Genomic DNA, 12,184 nt, shown 5'->3' on the forward strand with positions numbered 1-12,184 from the left:
ATAGAAATAGACTGTATTATTGCATTTTCTGGGATGTGAAACACCATATTCAATATGTTGTTCTTAATGTACACACTAAGTTGACATCTCAGTCTGTCCACAACCATCGATGCTTCCACAGATACGTTTGCCTTCTATCCTTACACATCTTATTTTCTGAAAAACCTGACTTGGAGCTAATTTGGAATGTTCCACTATTACTTATCAGGCAATTTCATGAAGAAAAGATGAGTCTTCATACAGGATTATTGTCTCTACCATAAATATGGGAACTTCCAACAAAACCCAGTTTTACTTTGGATCTCTGATGTAGAATCCTGGGTACTTTTCTGTATTGACAAACACTGCCCTAGACTATACCACCATTATACAATCCACAAATCCTGAGGATGGGAAACTCCACAGGTTTTTCAGCAGATAACTCTTTGGAAGAGAATTTGGGAGATGCTTATAAACTAAGACACACTTAAAGGGGGTGAGGTGCAAATTATGGTCTCTATAGAGATGCAAACCTGAATGATAAAACTGTTAGAGTAAGTGCTTACTATAAAAGCAAGATAGTGGCTACTTTGGGGGACCCAGGGGATCCTGGGATCATGACCTGAGCAAAGGAGGACACTTAACTCACTGAGCCACCCAGGCTTCCAGCTAAGTAATGATATTTTAAACAAGGTACTTCAACTAAACTTAAATCAAATATCAACAGACCAAAACTTAACGCAGGACCCATGTTTTATAGCTATGCTTAAGACTCAAGGCGTTCTGGCTACCAACTTCTTTAGGGACAGAATGAACTTAGAGGGTCATTAAGTCAGAAGACAGTAAGTTTCAGATGCTAATTACCTGCACTCGCACCAGGTGGCCTGAGGATAATTTCTGCCCAGCACAAATAAATCATTCTTGGAAGAAGGGATAGGGGTTATATCACATAGTAGGCCTTTAATAATTATTTTATTGAATAAATGTGTGTAAAACAAGAGAAAATCATTATTTCCCCATCATGGGTAGGAGAAGATCAGGTCAAAATTGGTCCATTTCCTACTCCCATCTCTTTATTTCCATTTATTAAAAAAAAAAAAAAAATTCTGTCTCCTCCCACTTTCTATTAAACCAGTCAGATTTCCACACACACCCCTTCCCCAAAACTCCTCCTCGCAAGGTTACCAATGATTTTCATGTTGCTAAGTTTAATGGACATTTCCCAATCCTCGTTTTACCTAAGTCATCAGCAGCATCTGATACAACTGCTCACCCCCTCCTCCTCCTCCTTGAAATGCTTTCTCGACCTGGCTTCTAGGAAGTCACTACCTATGACTGTCCCTCCTACCTCAATGGCCATCACTGCCCAGCCTCCTTTGCTCATTTCTCTTCTCCTTGACCTCACGTTGGGGCACCTGGAGCTGAGTCCTCAGACTTCTCCTCCGTTCACTCTCCTCTAATCATATTATAGTGATTTCACCTACTTTCATAACTTTATTTTTTTTTAAGATTTTATTTATCTGACAGAGAGATCACAGGTAGGCAGAGAGGCAGGGAGAGAGAGAAAGAGGAAGCAAGCTCCCCGCTGAGCAGAGAGCCCGATGTGGGGCTGATCCCAGGACCCTGAGATCATGACCCAAGCTGAAGGCAGAGGCTTTAACCCCCTAAGTCATCCAGGTGCCCCTTCATGACTTTAAATACTGCTGACAACTTCCAAATTTGCATCTGACATCTGGACCTCTGCCTTCACCTCCAAACTCATTAAAATGCCTATTTGGTAACTCACTTAAAATGTTTAAAAGGCATCACAAGGATGCCTGGGTGGCTCAGTTAAGCATTTACCTTCAGCTCAGGTCATGATCCCAGGGTCCTAGGATTGAGGCCCACATTGAGCTCCCTGCTCGGAAGAAGCAAGGGGCCTGCTTCTTCCTCTACCTGCTGCTCCCCCTGCTTGAGCGCTTTCTCACTCTGACAAATAAATTTTTAAATCTTTTAAAAAATTAAAAAAAGAAAAACTTTAAAAAAGGCATCACAAACTCAACATTTCTAAAACCAAACTCATGATCTTCGCACCCACTGCACCCCCCTATTTCTTCCTCCAGTAGACTTTCCCATCTCAGTCAATAGCATTAATATCCTTTTAGTTGCTCAAGACAAAAACTTACAAGTATCTTTGACTCCTTTCCCTCATACTTCTTTTCCAGTGAGTGAGCAAATTTTGTTGCCTCAGCTTCCAAATACATCACAAAAATATGACCACTTCTCATTACTTCCACAGCTACCACTCTAAGCCGACCACCTATTTTTTATTTATTTTAAGTAGGCTCCACGCCCATTGTGGGGCTTGAACTCATGACCCTGAGATCAAGAGCTGCATGTTCTACAGACTGAACCAGCCAGGTGCCTCACCAACCAACATTTTTTGTCCGGATTATTGCAATGACCTTCTAATGGGTTTCCCTGCTTAAACACTTGTCTCATTGCAGTCTTCTCCCATCTCACTGAACAGAGTAGCCTAAGTGATTCATTCCTTTATAGAAACTTTCCAATCGCTGCTTATCTCACTATAGCCAAGAGGTTGGGCATTATGTATTTGTTATCTGTGTTACCTTTTCTCGTATTATGTACTTCTACCCTCAACCTCCCATTTGTTCTGCTCCAGCCACAGGGGATTCCTTGTTATTCTCAAATATGTCAGGCATATTCCTACATCAGGATCTTGGTCCCTAGCCTGGAATACTCTACTGCCAGTTAGCCTCACCTCCTCAAGTCTTAATGCAAATATCACCTTAGTGAGTCCACCTCAGATCACCCCATATAAAATCATACCTACCTAAAATATTCCTATCCCCTGCCCTCCCAATTTTTCTCCATATCACCTAATATCATCTATGGCACAGTATATTTTATTCCTTTTGCTTGACTCTACCCACAGCAGATATGCTACATTCACTGCTGAATCCCCAGCATCTAAAACACTTCCTGGCACTTAGGCACTCAAAGAACGAATTGTAAACTAAGTTTCTTAAAAGCTATAAGTTCCTTATATTAAGAATTTTTATACCATTTCCCAACCAGACAGTAAAGAAGTATTGGAAAAAGTAAAATGTTAATTTTATTTTTAAGTTTTTTAAAAGATATTATTTATTTATTTGAAAGAGAGAATGAGAGAGACAGAACATGAGGGGGTGAAGTCAGAGAAGCAGACTCCCTGCTGAGCAGGGAGCCTGATGCGGGACTCGATCCTGAGGCTCCAGGATCATGACCCGAGCTGAAGGCAGCTGCTTAACCAGCTGAGCCACCCATATGCCCCTGTTTGTTTATTTTAATAGGTATTCAGCTGACCTTGAAATCCATCAACTCTGAACTATTAGTTTTTCATTGAGTCAGGAAACATAATTAAAAATAAGTTCAGCTGGGGCACACCATCATCACTAATTTTAAATAAAAACCACAGTCATGATTTGCCTTCCCCAAATATACATTTTCTCAGGTAGTCCATCCGAGCTTCCTTTGTTGACAGTGCCATAGAGTTCCATTCAAAGTGCGGGATCTGTAAAATATGCCAAAGCAACAACAAAGAGACATCAGGAAAGTCTTGTAAGCACCACTAAGCTGAGCTGTAGGAACCTGCAAAATTAGTTTACATAAGCATAAGCCATTTTTAGAAGCCGAGTTGATCCTTCTTCCTGATAAAGCCCAGACACCTACTTTTCCTCCCAGCTTTTATCCTCCTATTCCTACAAAACCAACAGCAGACCATTTTTCCTATGTAGCTTTCCAACATACACAAACCAGCCTTTTTCTCTTGTATCCCTACCCATCTGAATCGTGCCTCTCTCGTAAGATAAAAAAAAAAAACAATAGATCTTCCAAAGACAATAAAATGATTTTTATTTACCATTCAAGAAAAAATGGAGGATGTTCTGTTTCAGAGACATTTTAATATAACATTTTTTTAATATTTAAAAAAGGTAATTTGAGGGCGCCTGGGTGGCTCAGTGGGGTAAGCCTCTTCCTTCAGCTCAGGTCATGATCTCAGGGTCCTGGGATCGAGTCCCACATCGGGCTCTCTGCTTGGCAGGGAGCCTGCTTCCTCCTCTCTCTCTGTCCGCCTCTCTGCCTACTTGTGACCTCTCTCTGTCAAATAAATAAATAAAATCTTAAAAAAAAAAAAAAAAAGGTAATTCTAGAACTTCACGTTAAAAGGGAACATATACTGGATGGACCTAGACAGTATAATGCTAAGTTAAATAAGTCAGACAGAGAAACACAAATACCATATGATTTCACTCATATGTGGTTAAGAAACAAAACAAATGAACAAAGAAAAAGAGAGACCAAAAAACAGACTCTTAATACAGAGAACAGACCATGGCCGTCCAGCAGGGGTGGGAGGGGGGAAATAGATAAGGGGATTAAGAGGTACAAAGTTTAAAAAAAAAAAAAAGGTACAAAGTTCCACTTGCTAAATAATAAATCACAGAGATGAAAATAGAGCACAGGGAATATAGTCCATAAGACTGAAAAAATGTTTGGTGAGAGATGATCACTACATTTAATCGTGGCGAACACTGAGTAATGTAGAGTATACTGTTGAACCATTATACTGTATAGCTGAAATGCATATAACACTGTATATTAATTTATACTCCAATTTTTAAAAAAGGAAACACATGTACAGCCAGTTTTCTGGGCTTTTTAGAGACTGAATTACATGAGTATTTCATACCTGAATTACACGATAGCCCAAAATTTCCAACTGTCGTTTCTGCATAGAGGATTTTCCTTTTAAGTGAGGGATGTTTCTACAAAAAGCTCTTGAATCCAAAAATTCCAGAGCAATCCTACAGAAGATAAAAAAAAATTTACTTCTGAAATCAAAATGAGAAACAATAATTACAAGCCTTTCAAGGAACAAAGTTGCATCTTTACAAATTAACAAAAGCCAAATGAATACAAATGAATATGCTATTTTTCTACTTAAATCAGTCATTGATGGGGGCGCCTGGGTGGCTCAGTGGGTTAAAACCTCTGCCTTCAGCTCAGGTCATGATCTCAGGGTCAGGAGCCTGCTTCCCTTCCTCTCTCTCTGCCTACTTGTGATCTCTGTCTGTCAAATGAATAAATAAAATCTTTAAAAAAATAAATTAGTAACTGATGAAAAGTAAGCTTATTTATTAGAATTTACACCAAATTACAGTAAAAATCTCCATGTTTTCATTCGTTCCCTTGTCCAAGGGAATATTTATTATGCAACTACCATCCAGAAGGCACAGTGAGGATCCAAACCTAAAGAGACAGCTGACAGTCTAACAACATGTGATACATCTTAAGTCACTGCAATACAGTGTAGGAAGAGATTAAGTGCTACTGGGTAAGTGGAGAGGTAGCAGAGCTCCAAAGAAGATACTATTTGCTTCCAGTGAGGACAACGAGAAGCTCAGCACTTTAGAGACACAGCCAGGCACTGGAGAGCAAAGGACAAACATAAAGGGCGAAGGCAAAGAAAAGCAAAGGCACAGAGGCAGAATGCAGGAGATAAATGAGGAGCAGATTCTCCTACAATCGATCCTTGATAACCGAGTTCATTAAATTATGCCAAACTTAACGTTTAACTAACAAAATCTGAAACTAAGAAGTAAGTTACCTTTCAGCTCCTGGTGGCAATCTTGATCCAGTTATTTGGGTATTTGATTCCCAGTGCGTTTCTGGCAGACTCCCCAAAGTTATACTGTGGCTTCCATATGGAAGAGCTTTTTTTCTTTTATCCAAGATACACTCAAAATCTGTAAGTACAGGAATCAACAGTATGAATTAAGTAAATTCTTACAGGTAAAAGTTTAAGATACATTTTAAATTTGTGTACATATAGCACTATACATGTATATACACACACATATGGAAATATGATGTACACCTCCCTAATTATTCAACTTGTTTTATAAGATGTAGTCCAATGGCACCTCTCTTTGAAAATCAATCAATAAAAATCAACCAGCAAGTATTACTAAACTATATTTAGCATGGAGTTATATTTAGTGCTGGTATAGGCCAAGTCACATTAAGAGTTTTATTTTAATCCTCTTAAATCTCTTGGTAGCATTTGGAGGAAGCTAAACCTAGTCATCTGAAAACTAATAAAGGCAAAGATTCAAACAAAGATTCCTGTCTGAACTATACATAAGACTAACTAAATAGCTGATATGGGAAAAAGGTCTCTTTAGACAAATTCCAGCTAATCCAGAAGAAATGGTAGCTTTTGAATATCACTACTTTACCACCCCTAATGAGTAATCAATTTAGACAATAATTAGACTGATAAAATCTGTACATGAAAAACTCATAGAACTTTCTAATGGATGAGATGATGAATTTTTAATAGAACAAAAGACAACCAACACGATGTGTCTTCTGATATGATGCAATAAGAAGTACATACCACCTATGAAATCATCTGGGCAAAACAAACAGACAAAAAATCCCAACCTGAATTTAACCTGAATCTATTCAAGGCACTAGATCTAGGAAGTGACTTACAGGAAAATAAGAGATGCAGGAGCAGGTTAAGAGATACAACAGAGGTATAACTGAAAAGTCTAGAATGTGAAAAAAAATTTTTTTCAATAAATAAATAGGGGAAAAGAGAAAGGGAGAAGTTAAAAAGGCCTATCAACCAAATGTAATGTCTGGATCCCAATTTTAACAAATAAACAGTAAAATAAAACATATACAAGACAACTGAGACATTCGAACACTGATAAGCTATGTGACATTAAGAACTTATTATGAATGGTGGTAGGGGTGACAATGATGGTACTGTAGTTATTTATCTTTTCAGATAAACATTTTAAGATGATATGTGTGATTTGCTTGAAAAGGATCAGGTGGGACTGTGGTGAGTGAGTGCTGAATGGGGGTTCATCATACTGTTCTATTTTCTGTATATGTTTGAGATTTTCTGTAATAAAAACAATTGTAAAAGTATTTAAACCTAGAGAAAAAGAAAGGACAAATGGAAAAAGAAACAAGAGATGAAAAGAAAAGAGTAGGTTTAATTATCTGCTTTTTATACATAAGGGAAACTAGGGCACTGAAGCAGCTTCAAGCTAACTATCAAACAAGAAATACAGTTCTCTCACTGAGAGAATGAATTCTGGAGCTAGAATGCCTAGGTCAAATACTGGCTCTGCCATTTGCCAAATATAACCTTGGGCAAACAATAATGTCTCAGCCTCAATTTCCTTCTCTATGAAATAGAATAATTTATGTACCTGGTAGGGACATAATAAGTTTATTATATATAAAACACTTTAAACATAATAAAAATAGGTAGATATATCATTTGCTATTGCTGTTATTATATGAAATTGCAGCACTGTTTGACAGATGCGTGTCCCAACAAAAAGCCCTAAGGATTAAATAAACCATGACTTACTCAATTCAACTAAATATGTATGCAGTCACTAAAAATAATGTATATATTTGGGCACAGAAAAATATTTGCAATATATAAACATAGCTACAAACATTATAGAATAAGCCATTTTGGTTTAAAAGAAGTCAGTTACAAAAAAAGAGAGCAAAAGTAAACAATGGTTGTATCATGGTAATTTCTCTTTTTTTGTTATCTGTGCTTTCTGGTTTTTCTGTAAGTAGGTATCCTGTGATTTTTTTTTTTTTTAAGCGAGTGTTGTTTTTTTAAACCTTAAGCACTGCTTCTAATCCATAGTTATTAATCATACTATTACATTGTCTTAATTATGCTATATCCTTATACACAAATATTACCAATTAAATCTTCTTTTAATGATTTATATACATTTCACATTAAAATAAGCCTCTTGACAACAGGAGGTACAAATATGAATTGGAAATACAATGGTCTTGGGATAGAATAATCCTAGTTTCACTACTAATTATGTTATGCATGACTTGTTATGCATGATTTTTTTCTTTTCTGTATTTTCCAAATGTCTTATATAGATATTACTATTTATAGTTTGAAAGAAACATTAACAAAAGCAAAACAAAAAGAATAAAATGAAATAACAGAAATAAAGAGCTGCTACAGTGCCTGTCACAAAGTTGATGCTCAATAATTTTAAATTACAAGATGGAATTACAGACCATTTTCACATTCATATTTTAGTGCATTTCCTTCTGTGAGTATTATTTTTACAGGAGTATATTTTAAAATACAGATATAGTTTAAGTAGTACAGATTAACAGTACACAGATGGTCCCTAACCTATGATTTTTCAACTTTACAATGGTAAAAAAGTTATATGCATTCAATATAGAAACCATACTTCAGATTTTGAATTTGGATCTCTTTTGGTGCTGGGCAGCAATAGTGAGGAGAAACAGAATGATTTTGTTTTTCATTTTCAGTACAGTTTTTGATAAATTACATGAGATATTCAACACCTTATTGTAAAACAAGCTTTGTGGTAGATGATTTTGCCCAACTATAGGCTAATGTGAGTGTTCTGGGCACATTTAAGGTAGGCTAGGCTAAGCTATGAAGTTCAGCATGTTAGGTGCATTAAAGGCATTTTTTTTCTTTTTCCTTTTTTTAGAGAAGTTGTGTGTGCAAGAGCCAGTGCAAGTAGGGGATGGAGGAGGGCGGAGAGAAGGGGTAAGTAAGGATCTCAAGCAGACTCCACACTCAGCACAGAGCCCCAGAAGGGGCTCGATCTCACAACACTGAGAACACGACCTGAGACAAAATCAAGCGTCGGACACTTAACTGACTGAATCACCCAGGTGCCCCTAACGGCATTTTGACTTAAAATATTTTCAACTTACAATGGGTTTATTGAGATACAACCCCATGATAAGTCAAGGAAGATCTCTATCAGTCTTTTAAAACAAGCCTCCCGCAGAGAGTGCAAGTTTTCCCCCAATACCTAATGCTTCCCTTCATTATAATAATAGAATTCCTTATTCTTAGCTGGGTACATGGCCACCCAGAATGAAAACATTTCCTAAACTCACTCATAAGCCAAGTGTGGCCACAGGGTATAATTTAAAAATGGTATGTGCAACTTCAAGGAACTGAGCTCAGAGGCACACCCTTCCTTTTCCTTCCCTCCCTCCACCTTCTGCTTACATTGTTGATACGTTGGCTAAAGCAGAAGGAGCCATTTTGGACCATAAAATGGAAGCTACATGTTGAGGTTGTAGTTCAGAATAAAATAGATGGATCTTGGAACACCTGGGTGGCTCAGTCAGTTAAGTGTCTGCCTTTGGCTCAGGTCATGATCCCACAGTCCTGGGATCCAGCCTCACATCAGGCTCCCTTCTCAGTGGGGAGCCTGCTTCTCCGTCTCCCTCTGCCTGCCCCTCCCTGGGCTTGTGTGCATTCTTGTACTCTCTCTCTCTCTGACAAATAAATAAATAAAATCTTTTAAAAATAAAATAAAATAGAAGGATCTTGATCTTTAAGATTTGTGGAGCTGGCATCCCAGCCCTGGATACCCTATGCACATGGAAGAAGGAAATAAACTGGGTTAAGTTCCTGTTACTTGTGGATTTTTGTCACTCACAGGCAAATGTAACCCTAACGTAAAACCAAACAACTGAGAAAATGTGTTTTGTAGTGCAAGATGAGAGTACTGATGATGAATTTGGTTCAGTCTTCTGAACACTCAGTCTGATCATCAGCTTCTGCCCAAACATTTCTTCTTCACAAGGCACCCCATTATTTCAGATTTTTGCAAAACTTTCATAAAATTCTTTTATTGACTTAAAATATTTTTAAAAGTATTTATATTTAAAATATAATAATATATAAAATATTTTTAAAGTATTTTTATCCTTGAAATAGATATCTATTTCTTCTTTCACATAACAATTCTTCAAACATTATTAAATTATGCTCACCACAATTTTTCCTGCTTTCAGATTAAACATTTGTAGTTTTTTAGTAAAACTTACTGAGCCCTCACTATGTTCCAAGGGCAGTGCTAAATGTTTTTCATACAATAAATCAGTTAACCCTGTTAAGAGGGCATTATTATCCCCATTTACAGATGAAGAAACTAATAAGGTTCCAAGGTTGAGGAACTTGTTAAGGGATTGAAATCTGTGCAGTCCCCGTCCTCTCTACTTCTAAGACAGGATTTCTAGACTCTTTCCAGGTCCCATTTGTCACTGTCTCTCACAAAATGCAACACTCAAAAAAGAATACAATACTAAGACATGTCTGAAGGACAGAATACCCTGGTACTGCCAACTTTCTTCTTATTATTAATAACATAGTTTAAAATAGTATTTGATTTTTGACAATCATTTAAAATATTAGTTAATATCAGGCTTATAATTCTTTTTTTTTTAATTTTACTTATTTATTTGACATTTGACAGACAGAGATCACAAGGAGGCAGAGAGGCAGGCAGAGAGAGAGGGGGAAGCAGGCTCCCCGCTGAGCAGAGAACCCGACATGGGGCTCGATCCCAGAACCCTGGGATCATGACCTGAGCCAAAGGCAGAGGCTTTACCCACTGAGCCACCCAGGCGCCCCAATCAGGCTTATAATTCTATATAACAACCTGTATGTATGCAAGATGTTTTCTAAATCTAAATTTACAAAGTGTATGTTAATTCTCTTAAAATTTCATCTTTAAGTCCACCACTTGAATTTAGCTATTTTTTTAAAAAATCTTATGTTGCCATCCAATTTATCAGCTAGCCTACTAACTTTATGTCCTCCATGACAAATCAAAATGCCCTCTACAACTAGATAACTGAGAAAGTTAACGAGTTTAGAGTTGGGCACAAATCTGCAGAAATCTTCATCCAGGTAGATAATACAACCTGAAGATCTAGAAATGTTCAGTGAATCTGAATCTGGGTTTTATTTAGAATTGGTAAAAGACTGGTTTAAAAAAAAATTTTTTTTTTTTAAACAAAATGCTGATGGTTATTAAAGCTAGCCCATGGGAATTTGAGGAATCATTGTACTCTTTTTTCTATTTTGGTCTGTTTGGAGATTTCCATTTGATGAGGTGATTCTACTTTAATTAGTTTAGTCTTCTGAGAGTACCTGATAACCTACCACACACTCACCTATTCTGTGGTAATAAGGCGTAAGAACTGAGGCTTTTACACAATTGGTTCCTCCCAGCACCTCTGCTAACATTTTATAAATCTGCTGCTGTGCTCCACTCAAGCTGCCAATATCTTTATGAAAATAAAAATAATTAGTGCACTTAAAATAAGTTAATCAGTTTCACATGAAAACCAACCCAATTGTACTAACCAAAAAATCAAGATTAATATTTTCAACAAGAGTTTAGATATAATACTACATGCAATGACATTAAATTCAGAACGATACAATTTCTGTGCTCTCTACCAGAGAGGTTTAGTGTCCTAAATATTAAGAAAGTCTTATCTCACCTATAAAATGGTTCTATCAAACAGGTCATGGCACTCTCGTTAACTCTGGTGTCATGGTTGGGCTTAACAAGGTGCTGCTACTTATTAATTCACCTTGGAATTAAAATTTGCTGTTTGACCCAAATACAACTCAAACCTTTATTATACTGCTGTTGACAGAAGCGGTCATGAAACCATGGAATCTGATACTCAGGGCACTCCAAGCAGACTGCTCTATTTAATTCCATAAGACGAAACTGGACCCTCCTATTTAGAGATGAACATAAAACTGAAATCAAAAACAAAATATTAATGGATTTTGACAGGTGGGACCTAACAAAGGCAATCCATTTTTTCACATTCATTTATCCCCATTATTTGTTATTATTTTTTTCCTCATATTATAAAATCATTTCATTTGTACATACATGCTTTATATTTTTTAAATTATTCAGTGGCATGATTAGGACCAACTCCTACGTCGTTTTCACTAATCATGAATATGACAACTACATTTTTAAAAACACTACCAAAGAATTTTCATTGACCTAAAATTCCACATTTAGGTGTCTATCCTAAAGAAACAAAGATGAGGTCAATGATTTATGTATAATAATCATTATTTATAATGAAGAATTGGAAACGACCTACATGATAATAAATGTTATTACATACCTACCATAGCAGATTATACAGACACTAAAACAATCATGACATCAGAAAATATTTAATGGCATGCAAAATTGTTCAAAATATAGTTCAATGACAAGAGGCAACATAGAAAAATGAATATACTAATAATCCAAACTCTGTTTTAAAA

The 12,184-nt window shown here is 36.6% G+C and overlaps 1 protein-coding gene across 3 annotated transcripts in view; it reads right to left on the reverse strand.

Annotated features, from left to right (window-relative positions):
- Positions 1-3,185: 3,185 nt before the first annotated feature.
- The window catches only part of FASTKD1 (FAST kinase domains 1), a 47,299-nt gene continuing 38,300 nt past the window's right edge, over positions 3,186-12,184 (reverse strand). For all 3 annotated transcript variants that reach the window (XM_047722085.1, XM_047722086.1, XM_047722087.1), the window contains 5 exons: positions 11,522-11,653; positions 11,053-11,166; positions 5,630-5,768; positions 4,712-4,826; positions 3,186-3,532 (listed from right to left, as the gene is read on the reverse strand). In XM_047722085.1, coding sequence (XP_047578041.1) covers positions 3,437-3,532; positions 4,712-4,826; positions 5,630-5,768; positions 11,053-11,166; positions 11,522-11,653 — 596 coding nt within the window. In that variant the 3' untranslated portion in view covers positions 3,186-3,436. The remainder of the gene's footprint in view (positions 3,533-4,711; positions 4,827-5,629; positions 5,769-11,052; positions 11,167-11,521; positions 11,654-12,184) is intronic.

The sequence above is a fragment of the Lutra lutra genome, chromosome 3, assembly GCF_902655055.1.
Source record: "Lutra lutra chromosome 3, mLutLut1.2, whole genome shotgun sequence".
Lineage (NCBI taxonomy): Eukaryota > Metazoa > Chordata > Mammalia > Carnivora > Mustelidae > Lutra > Lutra lutra.